The sequence below is a fragment of the Liolophura sinensis genome, chromosome 6 (genome assembly GCF_032854445.1).
Source record: "Liolophura sinensis isolate JHLJ2023 chromosome 6, CUHK_Ljap_v2, whole genome shotgun sequence".
NCBI lineage: Eukaryota > Metazoa > Mollusca > Polyplacophora > Chitonida > Chitonidae > Liolophura > Liolophura sinensis.
In genome coordinates, this window is record NC_088300.1 from 28,678,080 (window position 1) to 28,705,710 (window position 27,631).

General features: G+C 36.0%; 2 protein-coding genes across 6 annotated transcripts in view; one reads left to right on the forward strand and one right to left on the reverse strand.

Moving 5' to 3' along the window:
• LOC135467967 (AT-rich interactive domain-containing protein 5B-like) overlaps positions 1–9,761 on the reverse strand; it is a 22,714-nt gene extending 12,953 nt beyond the window's left edge. For all 4 annotated transcript variants that reach the window (XM_064745927.1, XM_064745926.1, XM_064745925.1 and 1 more), the window contains exons 1-3: positions 9,549–9,761; positions 9,073–9,327; positions 3,183–3,399 (exon numbers count right to left, since the gene is read on the reverse strand). In XM_064745927.1, the coding sequence (XP_064601997.1) occupies positions 3,183–3,399; positions 9,073–9,327; positions 9,549–9,569 (493 nt within the window). In that variant the 5' untranslated portion in view covers positions 9,570–9,761. The remainder of the gene's footprint in view (positions 1–3,182; positions 3,400–9,072; positions 9,328–9,548) is intronic.
• Positions 9,762–9,873: 112 nt separating this feature from the next.
• Positions 9,874–27,375, forward strand: LOC135466503 (ectonucleoside triphosphate diphosphohydrolase 2-like). Of its 2 annotated transcripts, none has more exons than XM_064744023.1 (12): positions 9,874–9,979; positions 11,571–11,649; positions 12,448–12,572; positions 13,927–14,044; positions 14,756–14,900; positions 16,114–16,285; positions 17,133–17,360; positions 20,151–20,315; positions 21,112–21,258; positions 21,674–21,793; positions 22,735–22,869; positions 25,637–27,375. In XM_064744023.1, exons 2-12 carry the CDS (start codon positions 11,595–11,597, stop codon positions 25,865–25,867), a joined length of 1,641 nt encoding a protein of 546 aa, XP_064600093.1. In that variant the 5' UTR covers positions 9,874–9,979; positions 11,571–11,594; the 3' UTR covers positions 25,868–27,375. The 2 variants fall into 2 exon arrangements, with proteins under 2 accessions (XP_064600093.1, XP_064600092.1); XM_064744022.1 differs by having other exon boundaries at positions 9,894–10,005.
• Positions 27,376–27,631: the final 256 nt, after the last annotated feature.

The window sequence follows — 27,631 nt, forward strand, 5'->3', positions numbered from 1 at the left end:
TTGAAACCGTAAAGTAAAAACTAGCTAATAAAGCATATCACTCTTGGGTTCACTTAAAATTCAGATTTCAAGAGTATGACATACCTGTAGTTTCCACAGAAAAGAATATCTAAAATCAACAGTGACATTACAACCTCTCTGTGAAAAAATATACTTCATGTGATTTGTCATTTCTGCAAATAGCAGCCAAGGACACGAATGTCACAGAGGTGTGACAGTCAGTGAGGTCCACTATAATTACATGTACTTTTTAAACAAACTGTAAATTAGAAATGATCAAATATTAAAAGGGTGAGAAGTACTAAATTTATGTGTTATGTATAACAAAATCAACTTGATCACTAATAATTTACAGTAACAGTGTTTGGTATGGGCCATCAGGAGATACCACAGTCAATTATAAGGTCCCTGTGTTGAATCAGAGAGACATTTCCAGCTCTTTATGTTGGTTGACAAAAGCGGAGGATTTTCTGTCAGAATAAGACAGGTGGCTGTCTTGGTAGGTATTATATGTTGGTCTTATAGAAAATGGCTGCTGAAAAAGTATAGCCTTAGGCATTCTACCCTCTCGAAACTAAAATACACCCTGTCAATTCAATATCTTCAAGTACAAGACCAGTAAGACTGGTACAGCTACGTGTACCAATACACTGTTCATTCTGTATAAATGAGCATTCATTCTAATCATAAAATGCAGACAAATTTTTGGTCTAATTATAATACATATCTTGAAAACTATTCAACCAGAATAGATGCATTTTTAACATACATGTATGTAAATGAGGAGTGCCATCGTCCGACATAAAAGATCTTAGTCACTATGTACTAAATAGCAGTTTACAACTTTGACACTTTATTGTTATCAATGACAACAGCATCACCAAACCATCTGATAGGACAATGGTGAGAATAAAATATTAGGACAAGAAAGATAAATCTCCACAACAAAGTCAGTATTATTACTGTAAGCGGTCCAAATAACTCGAGTGTAATGTTAGTACCTTAAAGATCAGAGAATGGGGATCGAGAACAGGGGCATACATGCATATATGAGTAAACATCTCATAAGATGTTATTCACCATGAATAAAATTTCCCCAAAACAAATGCACATACTTTTGAGAAAAAATATTAAAAAACAAACAACAGTACTTGCATGTTCAACCACAACTGTTAGACACAGTCACAATACAGCTTACTGTTCTGACACATATGCTGATCATGGGTTTATGATGTATATTTTCCCAGGTTATTATATCATTACATGTGGTAACATGTACATGTAGACCTATATTGATTTTATTTCATAAGCAGAGGAAATTAATAACACTGTGATAATGATCGAAAAAACAGCTGTTGTACAAGAATGCTTTATATTTAATATGTTTTCTTCATTCAAAAACTATCCAAGAAAGGAAAGAAGAGCATGTCAAATTTTAGTTCACTAGTTAGTGTGCTGAACTCCACCACTACACAAAATTACCAAACATGCAACAGAAAAGGTGCTCAAATATCTCCAATAACATATCTATATGCTAGGAATATTTTTCATGAACATACATTTATGTACGTATGACATTTAACCCTCAATTTTCACAAAATCAGCACTAGAATGGAACTGATGATCTGGAATTTATAAATTCTGGTAGGATAAACATGTTACAACTGATGTTGCCGTGGCAATGATTTAAACAGTATCACTAAGGTCTGTAGACAGAAAAAGACCTGTTAACTATTAACAGACTGAACTGGCTCAGTGTAATAGAATAAGCCAATTACCAAGTCAAATGTGTGCATAAACATTGCACAAACCTAGAAGCTTTCAGGTTAAGATAAGAGTGTTGTAGAATACAATGAGGGGCCGGTATACATAAATTCATACATGCAATTATCAGGAATAGGCTGGAATGCCTCTTCCTCCCCTGCAGGTTGAAAAACCACTTCAACAACTGATGATAAATGTCCAGTTAACAGACAAACATATTTAATTCATATTGAATATGAAAGCATCCTAACCGAGAGCAGACACACAACCACATTAATAATATTTAAAATCAAAGTGCATGAAACATTTATGTACATGATAGCTTATTTAGTGAGTGGATATAAATATAATACATGTATTCTATATTTCATCTATTCCTTCATTTAATTCAAGGAAATACTATGTTTCATTAAATAGACTGTTTTGCTTTAGATGTTTACATATGTACACATATGTATTAAACACAATATAAACCAGACAAATTATACAACAAAGGACAATGCATAAGATAACACATGCATACAACAGAAAAAAAAAATAATAAAATTCAGATATATATACCCTGAATAGCTCAGTGTATTTCATGCACATGTACCAGCTGCATGAGGTGGGTGTTGCTAATCTACATGTAATAATTTTATCTGATCTGTATTTGATAGCACAGTACAAATGGGCTACAATGTTTGAGCAATCAGAAGGGGCTATTGTAAGCACAGAGTTTTATGTAAGTCTGCAAGTGCATGCACCACTAACATATGAGTAGCCCAAGGGAAATAGTTTTAAAGGTTGCCACAGATACCTTCAGCTCCAACCAGAGAATGTAAACATCAAGTTCACATGGCATGTAGTCAGAGAAATATTTTAATAAAGATATCCTGTTTAAATAGCACTACACTACCCTCTGAACTCAAAGCTAGTGGTATAAACCAATAACTAATGAAGGTAATCCGAGATATGGAAAGTTTCCCTGCACCTCTCAGCACAGATTTAATACCCCTAGCAGGACCAAAACATAAAGTAACTAGCTTTTAAGATGTAGATGTACCCCTACCATATGATGAAGAGGGTCACAAGGGACCCTATCAACAATGAATTGTCCAGACATAAGTACACAATCAAGCATAACAGTGGAGATCACGATATATGTGAACAGGAAATAAAGGACAAACTTGGTTTCCTGTTATAAATGCTCTCACACGCCTACTACCCTCACTTTGCATGGATGTATTCTTTCCCTTTTTTTAAAAAAAATAAATGTATATGACAGAGAAGCAGATAAATCCCCAGGGTACATTGTATATATATAGCAAACTTTAAAATTTTTAAAAATTAATATAATTTTAATGAATATAAAAAGATTTACAAATACAGGTTTTAGTTTATAAACTACATGCATTCATATAGATCGGAGTACATACCAACAACATCATTTTCATTGTGGCCCTTGAACTTTAGGCCAAAGTTGTTAGCGGCAAAGGATTTGGCCAGGTTAACAGGCTGTTTATCATTATCTGAGTCTGTCGTGGTATCCTGGAAGGGGACACTGCCAGTCTCCCATGACACACCATCTTTGATAAGGCTGACCAGGTCCTCCAACTTAAGAATAATTTTCTCTGACACAGCAAGGACTTCATCCTGAATAACAAAATAGGACAAAAACAAAAATCAAAAACAAGTTACACACAAAAAACATGTACATTTGCTTACAGGTAAAAAATCAGACAGTTTCACTAAAATACAAGATTTTGTATCAATTTAAAATTTGAACACTCATTCTTGCAACAAGTTCATATGGAATTAATTTATAATGCAGACCAGAGTATTTGGTTTAGGATGCCTGGCAAAGGAAAAGTAATTCTTTACATCTAAATGCGTTAAGATAAAAGTGAAACAGGAAGATTTAATTAAAAGAATTACTTTTAAGGAAAATATAGGTTTACAGATTTTATTTAAAGGGTACTTCCTTCAGTTTTTATACCGTGACTAAGTTAACCCAACACCATATGTTGTGGTTTAAGCTACCAAGCATAGTGGACAAAATTATTGAGACCTAATGCTGGGACACAAAAATTTGAAGTTATCTAAGACATGTACATGAATCTCTGTTTACACCAGTCAATGACACATTAGGTATTTTTGTTAAAGTACATCAAATGCCAGCATGTCCAAATATCCAGACCACATGAGGGACCCCTATCAGGGAGAAGTCCCCAAGGGTGAGAAAAGGGGAGTGGGGAAAGGGGGAAGGGCTTAGCCCTGACACCACATGCATTGTCTAACTTTATAGTACTACTAAGACTTGGACACATCACACTTAATTGTATAGCCTGTGCAGTTAACCATGTCACAGCCTGTGCCCATACCCTCTTTGCCTCTATTTTTATTTATGGCCCCTTGAGAAGGAAGCTAAATCAATATTTATCTCAGATTTACAGTACATAGACACCTTGTACATTGTGAAACAAAACAATGTTAAGAGGAGTTTGGAACATGTACTAGCCAACATCCAACAATTAAGCTTAAGGCAAACAGCATCAAGTTTAACTAAACCACATACATGTGTGCTCCTCTTCATCAAACACTGTCTTAATTTATATATTTGCACAGAACAGTTATATTTATTTTTAAATATAAAGATTTTACATTCCTATACAATTTGTACATTGCACTTACATCCACCAACCACAGAGATCCTATACAGGCATTTAGAATAGCTTAATACAAAGCAAGACTCAAGGTAAATTTTGCCTGCACTCAAGACACATTGCTTAGCAAATGCAAAAAAAGATATACAAAAAGATGTATCAGAAAAATTTATAATTTAGAATCAAAACCTGAGTAATCTGAGTAATGCTTGAAATTTATTTATCATTGGTATCTTTAATTTAAATTATTTAAATAATAACTAAGAACAGGTTATAAAGCTAGAAAATGATAAAAAGTACATGTATTCATGAAACTTGACATCAAGACGATATGATAACGCAAAGCTTTTGTCACATGAACTCGTTCAATGTTAAAGGCAACATTGTGCTTTATGCCATTAAGTGTTGAATCTCTTCTAACTCTACTGAACTGATAAAAATGTCAATCAATCAAGGCACTGCTGTTGTTCTTGTTTGGAATTAAAAGTGAAGATTGAAAACCATTAAATATGATTTTTTTTTTCCATCAGTACCCTATTGTACTTATGTACACATACATGTTATAACAAAGAAAATCATATGTACATAAGACGTGAACAGAATTTTATGGACTTCAGCTCAGTTCTCCAGGTACAGTACAAGTTGAGCAAATCAGGTCAGTCAAGCAGGTTTCCAGCTGTACACAAGGGTCTACAGACTACATCTGGAGCAACACACAGTTCTTTTGGCAGACTTGGCCTGCCATAGGACACAATATAAACCCTAACAAAAGATGTTAACATCAATCCAAGCAAACCCTGGCTATTTTGATATGCAAGTTATATTATGCTGAGAATTTCAGAATTAATAATTACAGTAGTATACATATATGTGTTGGTCAGACAAATGAATATATAATGTAAACATTTATTACATGCATAATCTATCATTTACATATGCAGAGTAATATGTAGCAGTGAAGAGAATTACAGAATTTCCATCATCTCATTTGCAATGATGTGTCTGCAACAAACTGTCACAACTGAAAATACATCACTATTTGAATTCCACAAATATATACATCCGCTTTGATTATACATCTATAATAGTAAAACTCATTCATTAGGAGAAATCCTGCAATATTTGAAATCTTAAGAGCACAAATATTATACCATATGTAGGACTGGGATGGATTAAGAGTACGGCCATTCACCCAGGGTGAATGTACCGCCACATAGCCCCATCCAGCATACATGTATTTAACTCACAGAATAACCCAGCATAGATGAAGCACAAACATCTTTTTAAACAGGTTTCAGTAGGAATTACATGAGGTTTCAGAGTGGGGTATCTGCGCTTCAAAACCTACTAATTTAGGTTAACCCATCCAGATGTAAGTTAGGATGAACTCAAATCACAATTCCAGATGGGCACAAAATGAAAAAAATTTAATATCTTACATAGATAAAAAGTGTGATTATATGAACAATAAGTAAATACAAGTAATATGAGTACTATTATCTACATGACAATATGCCAAACACACATCAGGAAATCTGACTGTAAATATATGTCGTGTTTAAATGTACATTCTACTTTGTACTATGTCATCACATTTAGTTTCAAAAGAAATGGTCTTTTTTACACAGGCTCAGCAAAGAGTGGAAAAACTCACAGAACCCAAATTATATAACAGCCAGAAGGAAAAAAAAAATTGATGGTATTTCAAATGAAGAAATAATTAAACAAAACCCTGCAGTTTTTTGGAAACATTTTCAGAAGTACATGTACATAACTCCTGCCTTTTAAACTAAGGATTTGATGAAGGCAGACAAAATATTTAAAAAGCTGATTTTTGTTTATTTCTTTGGAATCGTATCCTATACCCATCTCAAAATAACAACATTTGTGTATAAATCAGACATGTTAATAATAGATTACATGTAGTAAAACTGCAACGCCATCAACATAATATAAAAAGGTGGCTTCAAATATGATTTACATGTACCTAAGTAATCAATATAGTTGATAATTTGTGTTAATTTCTGGCTTCAGGAAATACATAAGCTGTACAGACACACATAAAAACACAATCAAATTAGTCATCAATTATCACCAAGTTAACACGTGAATTCGTTGAAGTTCTATATAGTAATCTTAAATTCAAATGCCACTGATTGTAACATGAAAGACTGAACAGATGCTGATAGCCACAAATTGTGACAAATTTTTAAAAGTAATCATAAACAGGCAAGTGGAATGTAAAAACATGTCTGTATGAAATACCATAGGCTCTAATCAGGGTTTTAATTACCTGCCTTCAAAATATTATGGAGGAAGCACTTTAACATTAGGTATAAAGTGTTAACCAATATCACTTGTTGGTCCATGATATCTGTTGTATTTTTCAACCACTCTACTGAACAATGAAGTTAAATACATAAAATTTATGCTCAAGTACAAAACAGACATAACTGTTAAACAAAACTGATATTAAATTGACAATCAAAGACCTAGTTCTGTGAACTTCTTTTAGTCAACTTTTTCCAGACCCAACGTCTGCAATGATATTTAATGTGATTTTTCATGGCCATGTGTTGAGTACATTTAATGGGGATATTATTCTGCTTGAAACTTAATCCCTAACCAGCATAACGTACCAGCCAGTGGGTTTGAGAATTATATAGCCATGCCAAATCAGGTGGCCATATATAACCCCTAGGCACTCAACATGACCGGATCCAAAGCTTTTGATATTTTCCCCAGCATTATCTCTTTCAAGTTTGTTTTAACTCTGGGAAACACTGCTTTCACATATATACAGATAAGCAAAGCAAACGTCTGTACCTCAAACAGGTGCACTGTTCAATCTTGTCTCATGTAGAATTTATCAATTATTATGCTTATCATGTTCTGCATGTCGTTTTGCAATTAGTTAATTATATCTTCATAATGTAACTGGTATCTAATATCAGAGAGAACAACAGTATAAACAAGCAGCAAGCTAAATTGCTAATCCACATGCAGTCATAAGAGACTCAGATAGAGTGAGAAAAAACAAAACTTAAACAAGTTGCACACTAAAAAAACATGCAGACAGACAAAAATCAATACACTATGTGCAAGCAAAGAATACATGTATACATTTGTAAGTACATGTGTATACATGTTTTACAGATGAGCTTGCAACAACAAATATTAATAATGAGTGACGAAAATCCTGTAGATTTCCATGACTAACAGAAACACCACACTATTCCTTAATAACAACCCTTTCAAACTGGCTACACAATGTGTGAATCTTGGTTGACCTTTATAACAGGGTAGAACACAGCAGTGCTAACCAAAGGCTCCACCACTAATACATTAACAAATAATCCTTGAACACCAGAGTAGGGTATCACTCTAGAGCCTCACAAGTCAATACAACACTGCAGCTCTACCTTATCCAGGCAATCAAACTGTGAAATAAACGGCCTGTCATCACATTAATATAACACACAACTAGCTGTACAAAGGCAACAAAACATCCTATTTCAATGTAGTTACCTTAGAACATGTATGTATTAACTATACAACTCAAATTAACAGAAGACGTAATAAACAGAAGACATCACTTATATAATAAATTAAAAGAACAAATAAATAACCAAGCATACTTATTTTACAAAACTCACAAAATTAAAAATATGAGCCTCAGTATGCCAGACGAATGTAAATATCTTGTAAAACAATCAAAAATAATATTAATACAAGTAATCAAGATTAAGAGAAGATGACAAATTCGCAACACTGATCACCCCCTCCTTTGTACCCTCCATACTGGTTCAAGTTCCAAATTGGAACCAGGTTACTTGATAAACACAATAAGGTCTTGAATATTCATAGCAGGAGTTAGCTTGGGAAGATGATGAATGAAGACTGACTAAATGTTTAGGTTCTCGTCAGGAAATAATTTACAAGACACTGAGATTACGGTTCAGTGGCAGTTGAAAGAAAAATCTGCATAAATGTATGAACAATTAACACATCTTATATTCAGACTGTCGCGTACCTGTGTAAATTTAACCAATTAACCATACATCTCGTAAGTCACAATTGGTGTCATTTATTTTCACTAAGTATTTAATGTTTTAAGTAAATAAAATTATAATTTGTAAATTCTATAATACATACATTTATCCTTTCAGTCTTTAGATGAAAGTCATCTATGTTTACATTTATAAAAAAATCTTTTCATAAATTTCCCAATTTATATTTTTTGAACACCATGTCATTTACAATTTTCTGTTTAAATAGAATGATTCACATTATTCCTTAAATTGGTATTTAAATCAGCTAATAATATACATGTATGTATACCAATACATGTATAAATCCAAATGTGTATCAGATTAATATATATGTGACAACACGCAAATTTCATAATGACATGCAGTTTCAATGTTCACAAGTGATGAAAACCGGCACTGCTTGGGACTAAAAAATGGTGAAAACATATCCTATTTAAGGCTGAGATCACACAGCCACTGATTCAGGCATGGCTGCTTGGCTTGCTAGCTCAGTGGCTGTACACTTCACCGAACAAACTCAGCCTTGGGTAAATAACCTAGAAATTGTCGTACTTATATCAGTGAATATTTCAACTTAAAAATGTTCAGAAATGAATAAATGTTATAATTACCTGTCCATGAAATTCTTGTTTTCCTTCTGGAGTATGTTCTGGTAAATAATAAAGCCGGACGCTGGATAAAAGTTGAGAGTTATTTTTGTCTTCCCACAATAGCTGCAGCTCGCTAATGCAAACAGGCGCTTCGCTAAATATCTTGACGAAGAAAAATTCTCCCAACGTCAAAATTCGGCAGTTGTTACCCTGATTAAATTTAAATGCTTTGTAGAAAGTGTACGATCCATGGTGTCCACAGGGATTGCCGATAAACTGAAAAAAAGACATTATAAAGTGGATAAAAATCGGGTAGAGCTCAGGGAAATGACACCGATAAAATTCAACATGCTTGTAGTAGTACGCTAGTAGGTCACTTGTTCAATAAGCAGGCAACGAAAATATATCACTCACTTGGAGAATTCACACACACTATTCAACAAGTGGGTAAGAAGAAATAATTACACCAAAGCAAAGAACTTTAACTGTTATTTTACCTGCACTTTTTGGTCATCCATTACACCAAATTAGGGCACACATCCGAGATTACGGCATCAAACGTCTTGACAATACATTTTATATTTGGCCCCCCTAATTAGTGACGTCACGAGCTGGGACTGACCTGACCTCGTTATCATAATGCATTCATATTACACTTTCTGGCTATGTTTTCTAACAATATGAACTTCCGATACGCAAACTTTCCTATTCATTTCATCAACGAAGCAGGAGGCGAGTTAGAATTTCTGAGATTCTTAAAATCATGCTGGCGTTTGGTCTAAATGTATCCCAGAATTCCGTTCCACCGGAAGCAGCTGTCAAACTGAAACTCGTGCTCGAGTTAGACATCTGTGGAGGTGTGTGACTTTAATAACACACCAAACACCCTATTCTGCTTATTAACGGCTCTAATTTGACCTAATCTACAGTAGGCACACCGATTTTCTTTCTAAAGTAAGTGAATTCGGTGATTGTAAGACCCATACAAGGCTGTAAACCTTAAGTCGCTTTGCCTTATTTGCAGTGAAGTCGGTACTCCAGTTTTGGAGTACCGACTGCAGCTATAACTAAGGAGTTGTACACGTAGTTTTGCGGTACTAAGTAGTGGTAGTGGAAATGAAAGGTTTTAAAAATTAAGTTCAATGACAATAGTGATGTGCAATTTTTATTAACCTGAAGCAAACGGTCAAGATTTCAACATTTATTTTTTTATTTATGTATGTGGCTGCGATAGAAATTTGTCTGCATATAGATATCATAGTCCACTGGGCTATAGAGATTTCGCCGGGGTGTTGTCAGTCATTAGTACAAATGCAAATGGTGACGTTTAAGTTAAACTAGAAGATCTGGGAAGTAAAACTCAAACAGAAGTGGGGACCATTTGTGGCCAAGGAGGTTAGCATGCCAGCACTGCGCAAGGACGTGAGAGCCTCTCACCAGAGCAGTAGTTTAAGTCAAGCTCATGCTGGCTTCCTCTTTGGCAGCACATTTCAAGGTCTTCCAGCAACCTTCAGATGGTCCTTAATTCCCCCAGGCTTTGCCCTGCTTCCTCCTACCATAATGTTGGCAGCGGTTGTATAAGTGATATATTCTTAAGTACGACATTAAACACCAATTCAATATGTTTATCTATAATCCTATAAATTACTAAATCAAACAGAAATGAACAGATTCAATGTATTAAATGTTATCAATCCACCAGTATCTATTTACTTATGTTTGTGCCCTATGGTCTGTCCGGTTTCCTCAGATCATAATGCTGGTTGGCATCATATAACTGAAATATTCTTGGGTATGGCATAAAACACCAATCAAATCAAGGTACACTGTACATGTGAAACAGGCTGCAAAGCATGGTGTGTTTTATAGGCCTGTATCCCTTGCCTTGCCTTGACAGATATTCTTGTCTATGTTAATGAACACTTCTTCAAGGGAACAAAAACCTCATGAACTCTTATACCATCAAAACTATTCAACTGTTTGAATTCAGCTCTCTCTGATATAAGTATGGCTTGAGTTCAAGGGGATTGTCAGGTACCTGAAAAAAGAAGGTAGTTTATTGTGGACGCTAATGTCTCACCCACCCACAAAGCTGACCAAAGAGTGAAGTATTCTTGAGTAACACACCAATCAAATCAATAAATAAATAAAATGTAAAAGATATATTTTCCATATAACGGAACATTGGGCAGTTGTAAAGATTGGTATTAAAGAATTTGTAATTCATTTCCGTGAAAGAAAACTTCCAGAATCTTAGACGTTATACGAATAATATTTTTTGTGAAAATTGAAAGTGTTGTGGTTTACCTTTACACACTGAACATTTATACACATATGTTCTTTTCATAAATCATTAAAGCCAGATTTCCTCTTCTGGCTCTTAATTAAGATACTGGTAGAATTTGGTTTACTTTAGTTAAATTCATCAAACCATAAACTACTGTGATAGATGTTCCTTTGATTGATGATGCTTGTCTGTGAGTGAGCATGAGTTTCATATTGTGTGACATATTTTCCAGGTGTTTTGATGTAAAATCTGTGATATGGAGCAGGATGAGGTATCTGAGCAATCTGCTGTCAATGTCAAGCAGAAACCAGGTAAACACACAAAGGAAGGCAGATCACTGTCACAGCAAAGTGTACATATTCCCATACTACAAAGCATCAATGCTCTAATAAGTGTCATTTCTGTCCTATCTGTCAATGATAAAACGGGAGTCCAGGTCACCAGCAAAATTAAATGCCTGTGCAAAAAAATTTCATCCAAATCTCTGCCTATCTGTGTGTAAAGTTGCTGGCAAACAGACAGATGAACAAACAGACCCTGCCTAGTGGAGGTAACAATGTGATACACCTGATGGCACACTGTATAAAAGACATTAACAGTTTTCATCATGCCATGCCTGACATTAAAGTGGAAGTATTCAAGCTGTTGGTACTCTTACCGCAGGGTTTACATGACAGAAGTTGCAAGCCATGTGCATTTTCACCAAAGCACAATTGCAGCACTTCCTCAGCATCAGAAAATGTTTCAGCACATCGTCCCCATTTTATACATCCACAACCTTCAATTTCACCCTCATTCAGTTATTGACCTGGACACTACATGTATGTCAGAGATGTGATATCAACAGCAATTTGTGGTCTTTCAATTATTAATGAATTTCTCTTCCTCCTGTAAGAGCAAAAATTAAAGTAGATGTAAATGTAAAAAAAAATATCCATGCACATGTTTCTTTCAGAGTGAGTATATTTTTGAAATGCCCCACTGTAGCAGACTTGTTCAGGTGTTTGAATTCATCTGTAAATTTAGCGTAAGCCTGAAAGTTGCTCTTTTGACCAGTGATTGATTTATTAAGATGGAATGAGTATAAAATATATTCTGTTTTCTCCTAGATGTCGGAGTGATCTCTGGCTGTAATTACTGGTGGTTACTGGCTGCTGTCAGCCTATTCATAAGTGCTGCTGGGTTTGTCACAATTGGTGTTGTGGAAGTATTTGGCAAGAAAGATGTATATGTGGTAAGTAGATGTATGAGATAGTTTGCAGGATGGCGTAAGCACCTTACATTTTACAGATAGAGGAAGTACAAGATGTTTCACATGTGTACTGCACCTAATGACTTCTCGTCATATGACTGAAAAGTTGTTAAAGGAGAAGAAAATTTAAATATCACACAAATACCATTGAAAAGAGTAAGCATTTCCTCGCAGGTGCATGCCATAAAAAAAATTCTAATATGTACCTCAAGTTGATAAATTATAAATAAAGTCAGTGGGTGAATCAATCAGAATAAAGCGAAATGTTTTGAAAAAAATGCTTAACTTCAGGTGAAATACAGTAATTAGTAGGAAACATCTCGTAGGGTGATGTAGTCTGTATGAAACATCACAAAAAAAGGTGATAAAAGTACGAGACATATCGGTGTAGTGAATACAATACTTCTGAAAGGCTGATGTAGTGAACATGAAACATCTCACGAGATAGTACAGTAAGTATGAGACATCTCACTTGGTTAGCGCGCTAGCTCCACATAATGACCCAGAAGCCTCTTACCAATGCAGCCGCTGTGATTTAGAGATCAGCCCATGCTGGCTTCCTCTCCTGCCATAAGTGGGAATGTCTTCAAGCAACGTGCGGATTGTCGTGGGTTTCCACCTGTCTGTGCCCGGTTTCCTCCTATCTTAACGCTGGCCGCTGTCGTATAGGTGAAATATTCTTGAATACAGCATAAAAACACCAATCAAATAAATATATAAATAAATACAGGCTGGTGTAGTATGTACGAGACATCTCCCAGGCAGGTGATGTAGTAAGTATGGGACATCTCACAGGCTGGTGTAGTAAGTATGGGACACCTCATAGGCTGGTGTAGTAAGTAAGAGACATCTCCCAGGCAGGTGATGTAGTAAGTATGGGACATCTCACAGGCTGGTGTAGTATGTACGAGACATCTCCCAGGCAGGTGATGTTGTAAGTATGGGACATCTCATAGGCTGGTGTAGTAAGTATGGGACATCTCATAGGCTGGTGTAGTAAGTAAGAGACATCTCCCAGGCAGGTGATGTAGTAAGTATGGGACATCTCACAGGCTGGTGTAGTAAGTGCAAGACATTTTACATGGTGGTGTAATAAATAAGAGATATCTCACAGGCTGGTGTAGTAAGTAAGAGACAGGTGAAAGGCTGGTGTAGTGAGTATGAGACATCTTACAGCCTGATGTTTTAAGTAGGTAATACCTCACAACGATGTTAAACAACAGTGTCATTTAAAAGATCAATATATGTTTGAAATTGCTTGAGATGAAGTACATGTGTAAATTTCAAAATATACCACAGTTTCATGAGTTTATTCCATTTTTATTTCTCATTTCAGTATGGTATTGTTTTTGATGCGGGATCCACACATACCTCTATGTATGTATATAATTGGAAAGGTGGAAAAGTGAATGGCACAGCAGAAGTGAGTCAGATTCATTCCTGCAAAGCAACTGGTGAGTGTAGTTTTGTGACTGTACGCTTATATTATTAGTTTAAAGACTGACATGATAGAGAAGTAAATTTATATATGCAAATATACATATTTGATATACATGTGGCCTTTCTGTGCATTGAAGAACATGGTTTGCTGTTTGTTCATTGGGTGTTACTGGTAGTTCATCAGATTCGGGAAGGTCTTTAAGTGTTTTAACATGCTTTATACACATTTCTCAACCATTTTCTGTCTATATCACATCATCTCTTTGACTTTTCTCAACCTGTGTTTGCCGTTATCCCAGTCTCCTCTTGTCTTCTATCAACGTTCGTTTGTCTTTATTTAAACCTTTCTTTGTCTCTTTCTCTCTCTGTCTTTCTCACAACCTTTGTTTGCCTTTATTCAACATTACTTTGCCTTTATCTTAACCTCTATGCCTTTCTGTCAACCTCTCTTATCTTTATCCCAATTTTTCATAGATTTTTGATAGTCTTTCTTTCAGCCTCTTTTTATCTTTCTCTTAGCCTCTTTTTTTTCGCACAGCCTTTTTTTGTCTTTTTCTTAATTTCTGTTTGCTTTCTGCTTAACCTGTTCTTTCCTTTCTGTCATCGTCTGCTTGCTATTACCTCAACCTCTCTTTGTTTCTGTCTCAATTTATGATTCTTGTCTTGCTTTAAATTGGCTGAATTTGTCTTGCTTTAAATTTCCTGAATTTGTCTTGCTTTGTTAGCACTCTCCAAATACGAGACGAGGCCCCTGCATGCTGGAAATGCTCTTGCAGGTTGCTTAAACCAAGCCATGCAGTGGATTCCCTCAGAGGACTACATGAACACACAGGTTTATCTGGGAGCTACTGCTGGCATGCGTCTCCTCAAGTAAGTAGTTTTTGCAGTGTGCTCAGCCATTGGTGTTCATTATCACGGAAATTTTTCTCACAAAAATTTTGTATTGTTGGTAGGTTGGAGATGGTGTTTGTCAGTCAGTCATTAAAATTTTCATATCATATTTTTTGTGAGGGCCATTCATTTAAAGAGCTACTTCAGCGTTAAGACCTGTTTGTCTTAAAAACAGAGTAAAGTAATAAAGCTCAAGATAATCTGAATTCCTTTCATCGTCACCTATTGCTGACACCTATAACATTTTTTGAGGGTTCTTCACTTATTGGGGTAAAATAGTGTTATTCGTTATAAATATATTTGAACCGCGGTGTTAGTTCTGTTCCATAGGGTATCCTCCATATCATTTTACTATTTCCATCTGGTTTCTCCTTTCACTGAAATAGCAGGTTAGTGAGTGTAGTTTTCTGCAGGATGGCTTAACATCCTATAAATGGGTTGTGGCAGTTATTGCAAAATAGGGCTTGTTTATACCTGAAACAAATATGGTATACATTTATAGGCTTGACTTATTACTCATTTATCAAATCGATATCACGTGGATACACCCTTTACCAAAACATTGTGTCAATACAAAACATAGGGGAAAAGAATTAACTAGTTTGTTTTAAGAGGGAAGCCCTTTAGCTGGCAATCCTCTCAAGCTAAAGACTGGCCCCGATAGCAAGGTTGTTAGAGCGTCGGCTTCTGGAACAGTAGATCCAGAGTCAGTCTTGTTTGTTGTATCTTCCTCGCTTGGCGTTCAGCAGTAAGGGGATAGTGCAACGACTGGTTGACCCGTATCAGTATAATGGCTCAAGCAGGGCAGCTTAGTTGCCTTCAGTAAGTTGTCTCCGTGACGCAGCACTGGATGAAAGAGCGGTGGAAATCTGCCCTACAACAAGGAGGCACATTACACCTACATGCACCGTAAGGACTCCTTCGTCGTCACATGACAGAAATAAGTGTTAAATACGACATTAAACCCCAAGCACTCATTCACTCTCAAGGTAGTGACACTTATTTGTACAAGTATGGTGCGGCATGTGCTGAGAACAGTTTTGAACTTGACCACCCCTTTAAAAAAGTTTTTATTGGGCTTTCGATGGAAATTGTATTTTCTCTCAGTGTTTATTTCTTTTTCTCCATCAACCCTATTTTTTTCTCATAACATTCATGATATGACAAATCCTTTTTTTTCACTCTTTTGCAGTGCATCCAATCCAGATGCCAGCAAAATAATTTTACACGTTGTCAGAGAGAAAATCATGTCGTATCCGTTTGGGTTTTCTAACCCAAATAAACAAGCACGTATTATCAGTGGCGAGGAAGAGGGTACATTTTCCTGGGTGACAGTCAACTACTTCGCTGGAACACTTGGAGTGGTTAGTTCTCTTGTTCAGTTAGGTCTTAGTTTGGTTTGTGAAATGAAATAAACCCATTCAAAATACAGGTATGGCTTCAAGGAAAAGGCTAGGGAAAGGCTAGAGTTATTTTTCTGGTCTTTCTTTTGAACATATTACTTTGTGAAGTGAGCTGTCCCTAAAAATAGGAAGAATGCAATTTTTTTTCAAACTTGAAAATTACAGATATGCATATGTATTTGATACATTTATCTCTAGGGACCCATTCTTTAGTGTATAAGGGAGAAGCTATGTAAAGCTGTAGCGAATTTAGCAGCAACTACTGTACAAGTGGCATGATAGCATGCCAGCTTTTGATGTGCCTTATAAAGCAGGAAACTTTTATCCAATCCTGCATTTACGCCTTACAGTATTTTTCCTTGTTAAGCACTTGAGCATAAGGTATACCCAGTGCTGGTCAGACTGGTGTGAGTTATATAATAGCTGACTGAGGTGTCATGGGCATGGTGTTGGTGTGAGTCAGCATTAGCACTGACCTACTAAATATTCTGTTGAATATGGCGTCAGACCTATTGCAAACAAACAAACAAGCGCTTTGCCCAAGAATCACAACACAACCGTATACTTAAGACAAAACTTCGGATCATTTTAAAATTGTTATTTCTTACAATACAAGGTCAAAATATTGCTTGAAAGTGTAAATTCTGGTCAAATCATTGTAAAACAAATTTCAGCTACGTAATGGTACGGAACAGTTGAATAACTGAAATTTGGACTTGAGTCTAAGATTGCTTTGTCATCATGCGCCCAGCTGTTTGGTCGATGAACAGTTCAGACTGAAATCTTCTTCAAAGTGATTTTCTTGTAGAAGCCTGTAGATCAGTTGGCTGCCCCAACTCCAATCACTCACGGAGCATTAGACATGGGGGGTGCCTCCACACAGATCACCTTCACCCCAGAAAAACCCGAATCTCTCCCCTCAGGCTACAGTAACCAGCTGCGTCTGTATGGGGTGAACCACACTGTCTACACCCATAGCTACCTCTGCTATGGAATCAACGAAGGCTTGCGCAGGTTCCAAGCTAACCTTGTTATGGTAAGTATGTGAATGACAGTTAAAGTGAATATAAAGTCAGCCACTAAAGCTGAATTAATAAATAAAGTAGTATTCCAGAAATGTTCTAAAAATGTTTAATACAGTCTGCGCCGCTTATCAACAAAATAAATAGCATACAATCGCCGCTCATTTGATGACACCATTTTGCCATGTTATTGCTATGTTGAGCGTCACAAAACCTACCATCAGTACCTTCTGTATTAAACAATGTGACAGTGACAACAAACAAAAACATCTGCTACCCAACCAAGGAGTATCAGCTCTGTTCCATGTTCAAAAGGCCAATTTTTCTTTTGGTTTGGCACTCGGTCAGGGCAATGTTTGTGGACACAATCGTCATGTTTTAATGGTCCTGCTGGCCTCGTCGTGCATGGGAGTAAGCGTTTGGCCTAATGAACTGTACCAGCTTCACAGAATTTACGGAATATAGCAGGACCTTCTGATTGATAACAGGCTCTTTGATTCAGATTTTGGGAAGATAATTTCATAATAAATCTGACTTCCCTGAGGGAAAATAAGTCACTATAGTTTTCTTCAAGCAATGATTAACTCTCCTGAGGAGCTTTTCTTACCAGCTCACCTTGACAGTTTACTGCCCAACATGTACGCAATGTGACATGGGCAGCTGTTATCAATACCCTGCTCATAAATGTGTGGCCCAAAATCTTTAACACTTGAATTACCTGTAAAATCCAATATGTTGCATTGGTATCTGTCTATCCGCTGTAAGACACCACGCTGACAATCGCGAGGTAATAGGTTTTTTGACATGATGGCGTGATGCTTTTAGTGCTAGAGATTGACCAAGTTCATAACGGCTTCTACGACATGGCTGCCCGGAGTGAATTGTCCGTCAGTGCCATATCCCCAGTGCTGAACATCACATTCTCAGCTTTCAAAACTTTATGTATATTTAGTGGCAGACTTTATGTTCACTTTAAAGGGCCTCTGACATGATGCAGACGACATCAGGGTTAATTGTTTAAAACAGTATGATGAATTGAAGATCAGGACTTGATAGTCAAGTCTACTGTCCATAAATGTAAGTTATTTTGTTTTCAATATGATCTTTCAAATTGTGACGTATATAGGCCGAAACCCTGCATAGCACTGATTCACTCAGGAAGTGGTGAAAATCACATTTTGTGAATGGAATAAACTCATTACAAGAAACCCTTTCATTCAGGGAGCAAAAAAATTATGTGTGCATTCTGCTAGTTTTCATTTTCATCAGGTAATTTTCTTTTGGCGTTCTAAAAACTGTTTTAGTGACACAGTAAGCGGTTATACACGAACTGTTCTGTGTTCCAAACATGTGTTGATAATAGATATCTCACCTACTTTTTAACAAACTAATGACTAATTTTATTTGTTTTACGGGCAGAATAAACCTCTTTTGAATGTCCTATGAAAGTATGAAAAGAAAAATAAAGCTTGAAAATCATCTAATTTGTGGAAAATGTAAACTCTGCTGGCATTGTATGAAGAGATACCCGAAATGACCATAAATTTCATCCACGATTAACTTGCTCATTTTCCCCCGATTCTGAGAGTTCCATTGATTTTAGAAAGGTGTTTTGGGATTTGCTTGGAACATGGGATAATGTTCTACTGGAAAATTACAATTTTCAGCACCAAAAATAATATTTTGTGATATTTATTTGCCTTTTAAAAAAACACTTTTGTGGGCAAAATTTCATGGTATATGCATGATTAGAAAGCCTTTTAAAAGAGGGAAATAAGGTAAAACATCATGATTGGACAAAAGTTGGATTTTCAGTTTTATTTTTATCCAATTTTAGGAATTTTATGTGTTTGCTTGCCCATAAAAACGTGACCCTTTAACGTTGCAAGGTCACGTGACCACAATTTCATGTGATTGAGCATCAAGACGTGTGCAGAATTTGCTGGTGATTAAAAAAAAAATACAGCAATGCTCGAGATAACAAATTCTCATTCCACGCCTTGCAAATATTGGACGTGTGATGACACAGGCCGAGCACAATCGAATTGGGATGCATCATTTTTGTAATCCTTTGACGACTAGATCATCAACGAGTAACGCATTTTTGGGGAGTTACCTAACTGCCCAGACCATACATAACCGCCTATCTTTGTGCCTGATGTTTTCATGTTGGTCCAATTCTGACACAGGTAAACTGTAATGAACATCTACACTGGGCAGAATTTCACCTGCATTACATTACATCTGTAAACTAGATCCATCCACTAGCAACACTTTGTTTTATAAGGGTATGTTTGGAACATAAAATAGCACATGTGAAGTCTTTTTTTTGTTTTTCTTCCAGTATATCATCAGTTGTAATGCAGTCATAAATTTGTTGAAGGCCACTTGTCTTTTGGCCAACATGGCATGCTGATTTGTACATCACACTTGGGAAAAGCTGTCAGTAACTTGCCAAAGGTTGGTGGCTCGCTTCACTGTTGGACACCCGCTGTATAGGTGGAAAATTCTTGTGTATGTGTATGGTATGAAGCAATCATCATTCAGATAACCAGACGATTTTCATTGATGATATTCCTGACCATGTATATATGTATGTCTTCGCAATAGACAGCCAAATTACATGTATGTGCATTTTCCAGCTAAAAGGTAACCAGATTCATTGTGTCTGTTGTGCATCTAGGAATCACAACATACATTTGTACACAAAATCATCAATCACAGTGGACATACATGTCTTCCTGCAACATTCTTGATATGATCTTGTGATAAATGTCTTGTAAATTGTGTTTTGGACTTGTCAGGACCAAAGAAATACAACAAATACGACCATAGCTAATCCGTGTGGACCAAAAGGTGTTGTAGAAACGGTACCCCATGATGAAGTTTTTGAAGCACCGTGTACCAAAGGACCACATGCTCTGGAAGCCTTTGGTTCAGAGATCTACCCTACATCCTACATGGACTCTGTGAGTAGAAACTGGGCAATTATCTGGCAGAACTGAATAAAAGAGTTGTTTTAAAATGAGACTGGTATATGAATGTAGCTTTAATCTGTCACTTGAAGGTAAAATGCTGAGGTTTTCCATTGGCTATTGAAATACTATCATGATAAACACTGTGAGATGATTGTTTTGGATTGCCCTGTTATTGTGTGTTTCACCACAATCACCCTAATTCTTTAACTTTTTCATCCGCCTCTGCAACCAATATTTTGAAACATTTTGAGAGAACTATGGGCTGTAGAGAACTAATTTGCATAGTTTTATGAATCTTGCATCTTCATTGACAGAAAGAAAACGTTTTTAAGGTCATTCTCATAATAATTGTATGCATAAATTCCTCTGACAAAAGTGCTTTAGAGGTTAAAAAGATAGAAGGTTTACAGCAATCTACATTTATTTGGACAGTCTGCAATTTATTTTTAATCAACATATCTCCCTTTGATTTTGGTATATTATAACATAACAGTCATGATCGCTTATTCATCTGACATAAGACAAACTGTTAAATTCTATGAAATGTGTACTGTATCAGGGTTTGAAAAAACACAGAGATACATTATTACATATGCATATTTTACATACAACTATACATTGTATGTGTTGCAAATGTAACGATTTTCATATTTTTCCTATTGTATACAATATTGCTTTACAATTTTCCTGGTGTCGAAACTCAGCATTCATTGGATAGGAATAATGTGAATATAATCATGGAAAAATTGACGACAAGAATATATGTTCTTTGATTTCATAATTTCAGAATTCAAATTACAGCTTTGTTGGGGAAAGCGATTCAGAAAAATGTGAACAACAGACACAAAACCTATTCAACTTTACACAACGCTGTGATTTTCCTAGTTGCTCATTTAATGGTGTTTACCAACCAGCTGTAGCTGGGGACTTTTATGTAAGTACATATTTGTGTGTGTATTTTCCATTATACCTGATTTAAAATAACAACCAAACCAGCGAAACCTGGATTTAAGCCCGTGACTTTAATTAATCTGACAAGAATTGGAATATTGGGAACATATATATGTCAAGGCATGTTATGTATTGAAAGACACTTGCCAAAGGTTAGTGGTTTATACCGGGTACCTCGGTTCCCTGCACTAACAAAACTGCAATTGTAGAAATGAAATAATCAGGAGTGTGGCATTAATTTATAGCCAGATAGATAAATAAGTAAATATTTAAGACAATCATGTCATTCTGCATTTATCTTGTTTTCCATTCTAAAAACTAAACAATTATAAAAGTGGTGATCTGTATTTTTTCTTTCCCTCTCTTTGTCAGTGATTTTGAAATTTGACTGTTTTCAGGCATTCTCCAGCTATTTTTACCAAGTACAGTTTCTCAACCTCACTGATGGAAATGAAACTTTTAGCTTGGAACAGTTCAGAAATGCTGTTACAGTTCTGTGTAACAGTTCCTGGGATGAGGTAGGATAAATGCATGGCATGCGTGTATTTCATAATTCATGCCAGCATTCATATTTTTTCAGTTACCATTAACTAGTATAAATTTTATGTTTATTGTCTAATTAACATGTCATCTTAGAAACCCAGTGCCTCTTTCGTGTAGAGCATGATTTGATTAACAAGAAAGAGATTTGCCCAAATTTGATTTACAAATGGACATCTGTGAAAAAGAACATTCAGAAATGGAACCCTAGGAAGGTCAGATTAGTTGCTCGTTTGCCAATATTAATCTGCCCGGCAAAAGGAAAAATAAATCCACAAAATTACTCTGCCGGACAGATACAAGTAAAAAGTGCTTTTTTTAAAGGCATTATACGCCTGAGTAAGGCACCACTAATGAAATGAATTCATTCCATATGCAGCTGTGGTAGATTATAGAATTGTATCATTTTGTTTGAGAATAGGTGTTGAAGAAGCCTTGTCTTAGTTTGAAGTTTAATCAAACTGACCTTGACAATTTTAGGTAATTTTATTCAAAGGGTCTTCAACCTGGCGTTCAACCGCTGTTATTCATTCATTAAGATCAGAATTATCTATGGATTTCCTGTAATGCGACAACAGAGGAGAGAAAAATGAGGTGGCAGGAATAATTATGAGCTTGTTGAAACAGCTCTTTTTCTTATAATAGCTAGTTAAACTGTGCTCCGTTTGACAGTGAAAGTGTGTTGAATACAAAAAGGTCATTTTTTTAAACATAGACAAACTTTGTCACCAGATCTTGATTTCGCAACTGAAATCCATTGCAATATTAGTTTATGCCCTGAAGGCAGCTACTGTAAACCTTTGTTGTTAATATATTTTCAAGATCAAAAGAAATGGATGTTATGTTAAAGCTATGTTATCCCATTATCCCATGTGTCTGTTGTGTTATCTTTTCAAAAGTTTCAAATTTTTGTCCCCAGGTGAAGACAATGAAAACTGATTACTCAGCAGCCTTACCCTGGTACTGTTTTGAGACCAGCTTTGTGCTAACAATTCTTACCAGAGGTTACGGGTTCAACGCCTCAAACTGGGACTCCATCTCCTTTAAAGAAAAGGTAATCTGCATGTAAGCTCTCTGGTTGGACAGATGTCAGAACAAAGTCCAGTTAACACTTAGCAAAAATGAGGACTTAACAGAATGTTAATGTCAGTTTCCAGCTTTTGCTCCTTTTTAAACACTCCCGCCAAAAGGAGTTTTAAGTTTTGGTGGATACACAGATGACGACGTGTCACGACTCACATTTGTCCATTTCCACAGTTGTCATGGTGTTGAGACTCACATTTATCCATTTTTGTTTTTGTCTTGGTGAACAGATAACCATTTTCCTTATATATTATAATACACTTTATAGATAGATATGATTTCGCGTCCGGGCTATAACTCTGTTTTCATCGTAGAGTTTTTAATTTTGGTGGATACATACATACACAAAAGACGATGTTTCACGACTCAAATTTGTCCATTTCCATGGTTGTCATGGTTACCAGATCACCATTTCCCTATGTATGATATATGAAGAGATATGACTTTGTGGGCTACAACTGCAACTGATTTCCAGGCAGAGTTTTAATTTTTGCTGGACACATTGATACACAGATGACGTGTAACAACTCACATTTGTCCTATCATCAACACCCTTGAAGATTCCCCTCAGAGGTTATACTCACCACAACACTGCTGGTATTCCTTTATGCATTTCAAGCAAATGCTTTTGGCGCAATAATATATAAAGCTGGTATTCTTTTCTACATTTCAAGTAAATGCTTTTGTTGGGGCATATGTTGTGTTGACCTGAACTCTTGTTGAGTTCTGTCTTGGAACTTGTTGTTTTAGGAAGAAGTGAGAAGTGCTTTGATATCAGTAACTAAAAATGTGTTGGAGGGCCTCGATGGCCGAGGGGTTAAAACGCCAGTGTATATGGTGTTCTGAACTCTTGTTGAGTTCTGTCCTGGAGCTTGTTGTGTTAGGGAGAAGTGAGAAGTGCTTTGATATCAGTAACTAAAAATGTGTTGGGGGCCTCAATGGCCGAGGGGTTAAAATACCAGTGTATGTGGTGTTCTGAACTCTTGTTGAGTTCTGTCCTGGAGCTTGTTGTTTTAGGGAGAAGTGAGAAGTGCTTTGATATCAGTAACTAAAAATGTGTTGGGGGCCTCAATGGCCAAAGGGTTAAAATGACCGAGGAGCCTCTCACCAACGTGATTGCTGTGAGTTCACATGCTGGCTTCCTCTCTAGTCGTTTGTGGGATGGTCTGCAGCAACCTGCTAATGATCGTGGGTTTCCCTCAGGCTCTGCCTGGTTTCATCCGGAAGTCTAGGGATCTAGCTGTAGTCATTAACGTGTACAAATAAAGTTTGTGTAAAAACCCTTCGATGTTGAGAACTTTATTGATATCAGTAACTTATGTGATGTTATACAGAACAGAGGACTACATGTAATATCAAGTTGCCAGTTCATGGAATTTACTGTGTTGATCGTTAACATTTGTTATGAAATTAATTTGATCATGTGATACACATAAATGAGTGTAATGTGTCCTGGATAAGTTCATGGTTGCCGTATGATCAGTCTAAGTACTTGACACCAGTACTCAATCTCAGATGTTTTCTGGAGGTTTAATCAGTAGTGTTTATGTGTGCTGTTTTTTCTTGGTAAATGTATTGTTAAATGTACCATGTTTTCTGTGAGATCACACAGACTGGTAATTTTGTCTTTTTTTGTGGTTTGATGTTTTTTGAACCAATACTCGTTAATTTATGGAAAATTTGTGTGGATTTTGTGAACAGTAGTTTTTCGACAATTGATTCATTCTGAGTCAGCATCAAGTTCTTTATAAAGAAGATGATACACAGAGCTTGATCAAATCTACCATCCCAGTTTCCAAAAGCTACCTACACAAGTCATGTTTAAGGTGGAGAAAACATTCAGTTCAGTTCAGAGTTTTCTTTAATGAGAAAACACTCTTGAATGTATTTTTTGTATGTTTGGTATTTGGGACCATGTCTTGGCATATATTGTCTTTGCGTAATTATGTTAAAAATGATGATGTACCTCATGCTTAATAAATGTATTTAGAATTTGGCCTATCAGATATATTCAACCTAGATTTTGACTAATGTATTCATAAATATTATCATACTTCAGATTAAATGCATGTGTTTGGATATAAAGAAAAAAAATCACATTTCAAAAAATTTATTAGACGTGCATCACATCCTTATTTAGAACATTATTATGCAAAGACAAAATATACACCACGAGGAGGTCTCAAATACTCACTATACAAAATATTTTTAAAAACCATTTTCTCCTGAAAGAAAAAATCGAAAAAATATTAAAGACCATATTTGCAAGTAAGTTTTGATGATCATTTTTATGTTTTATTCTCCTTTAATGTATGTTTGACAATGATTTTTTATTGTTCATGGGTTGCTTGTGCCGATTGCTATATCAGGTGAGAGCTCTCACCAAGGCAGTTACTGTGAATTCAAATCCAGCTCATGCTTATTTTCCTCTCCGGTCATACGTGGGAAGGTCTGGCAGCAACCTGCAGATGGTTGTGGGTTTCCCCCGGGTTCTGCCCGGTTTCACCCATCATAATGCTGGCGGCTGTTGCATCAGTGAAATATTCTTGAGTATGGCGCAAAACACGAATTTATTTATTTATTTATTTGATTGGTGTTTTATGGCGGGAGAGGAAGCCAGCATGAGTTGGACTTGAACTCACAGCGATAAAACACCAATTAAATCCACAAAATTCAGTGTGGAGTTTGGGTTCACTTATTGATAGTAATCGTGTGATGTGACGTTTTCTGTGTTCCAGGTGAACAGCGCTAGCCTTGGCTGGGCCCTGGGATTTATGATCAATGCAAGTAACCTGATCCCTGCAGATTACCCAGAATCCCCTCTGCCCATTCTCACTATGGTGTTACTTCTCATTCTCTTTTTCCTGTTCTTGGTTATATCTGTGGGGTTTGCTTACTACGCTATCCAGATACGCAAGGCTCTGCAGAACCAAGGCTATGAGAGAATAGGTAGTTACGGCACAGTGTAGAAGACTATGAACAATGGTCTGAGGGAATAGGTAGTTACGGCACAATGTAGAAGATTATGAACAACGCTCTGAGAGAATAGGTAGTTACGGCACAGTGTAGAAGATGATGAACAACGCTATGAAATAATAAGTTAGTTACGCACTGGGTGCAAGACTATAAACAACGCTACAAGAGAATAGGCAGATACGGCTGTGTAGAAGATTATAAACAATGCTGTGAGATAATAGGCAGTTATGGCACAGGATAAAGGACTATGAACAACCCTAAGAGAGAACAGGCAGTGCAAAAGATTGAAAACGATGCAGTGAGATAATAGGTGGTTATGGCTAAAGGCCCACTTCACAAAACTTCGCAAATCAACTTTTCGTAACTTTTCTTGTAAATAAAGTCACCTTATGGCATGATAACCTAGACAAGGTCTGTTACGAAAAAGTTAAATATGGCATTGCGGAACTGACCCCGAGGTACAAGACTATGAACAATGCTGTGAGAGAGACAACAGGCAGTTATGGCACAGTGTTGAAGATTATAAAGAACGCTATGAAAATAGGCAGTAGGGCTCACTTTCACAAAACTTCGTGAATTAGTTTTTCATAACTTTTGTCATAAATAACGCTGCCTTATGGCACAATAACCTAGACAAGATCTATTACGAAAAAATTACAAGAAATATGAATTACAATGATAAGACTGTGATAACGAAAGCTATGAGATAGTAGGTAGTTACAGCACAGTGTAGAATATAACCATGCTTTGAGATAGTAGGTAGTTACAGCACAGTGTAGAAGATTATATCCATGCTGTGAGATAGTAGATAGTTACAGCACAGTGTAGAAGATTATAACCATGTTATAAGAACTGCATACAAAACTGTCCAGAAGACTATTAAAGTACCTTGCAAAGGGAGGTACTGGACCGAGGTTTGGACATAGTTATGGCACAGTGTAGAGTATAATAAAGTACTAGTCCTTTTAGTCCTACATATCTGTGAAAGATTCATCATAAATAACATGACACAGAGGGCATGAATCAAAATATGTGTGATATACTGTACAGCTTTAATTTGATATCTTTTTCAGTTTTGTCATAACTTTGAGGTGCTTTATTGCCTGATTTTAAACATGACCGATTGTTTTACCCCACTACCAAACTCTGTTGAATATGTGTAGGAACTACCATTATTTTAATACAGAGCATACAAGGCATATGTCCTGTATATTGGAAATTTAATAGTCTGGTTTTACGTCAGTTGAAGTTATATGTTTCATTTGATATGGTTAATTAAAACCAATAGGATTTCGACAACTGGTACAGCCATATTTTACTTGATAAGATTACCAGTTTTAGCTAAAATAGGCATTGAAAGGCTGGTATTATATATTAAAATTTAGACATATTTTACTGGATTTGAAATTCTATCCTACATTTGATCTGGTTAATGGTTTAACTAAAACCAAGAGGCATTAAACAACTGATACTGTACTATATATCTAAATTGAAAATTGTTTTACTTTCTACTTTTACTTTGTTTAACATTCTAATTAAAAACAAAAGCCATTGAAAAACTGGTACTGTTAATACTTGTATTTAAATTTGGCTTGTTTCATTTGAATTGAAATCAAATTGAAGTCTTACATTTGATATGGGTAACTGCTTCACTAGAACCAAGTGGAATTTTACTAAATATCTAAGTTTAGACTTGTTTTACTTAAATTAATAAGATTAACAGTGTAACTAAAACAGGCACAACTTAAAAGGCATTG

Excerpts from the sequence above, each read along its gene's own strand:
- LOC135466503 (XM_064744023.1), top strand. The coding sequence starts at position 11,595 with ATGGAGCAGGATGAGGTATCTGAGCAATCTGCTGTCAATGTCAAGCAG. Across the intron at positions 16,286-17,132 it reads TCGCTGGAACACTTGGAGTG|AAGCCTGTAGATCAGTTGGC; the intron begins GTTAGTTCTCTT and ends ATTTTCTTGTAG. Across the intron at positions 20,316-21,111 it reads CTACATCCTACATGGACTCT|AATTCAAATTACAGCTTTGT; the intron begins GTGAGTAGAAAC and ends TCATAATTTCAG.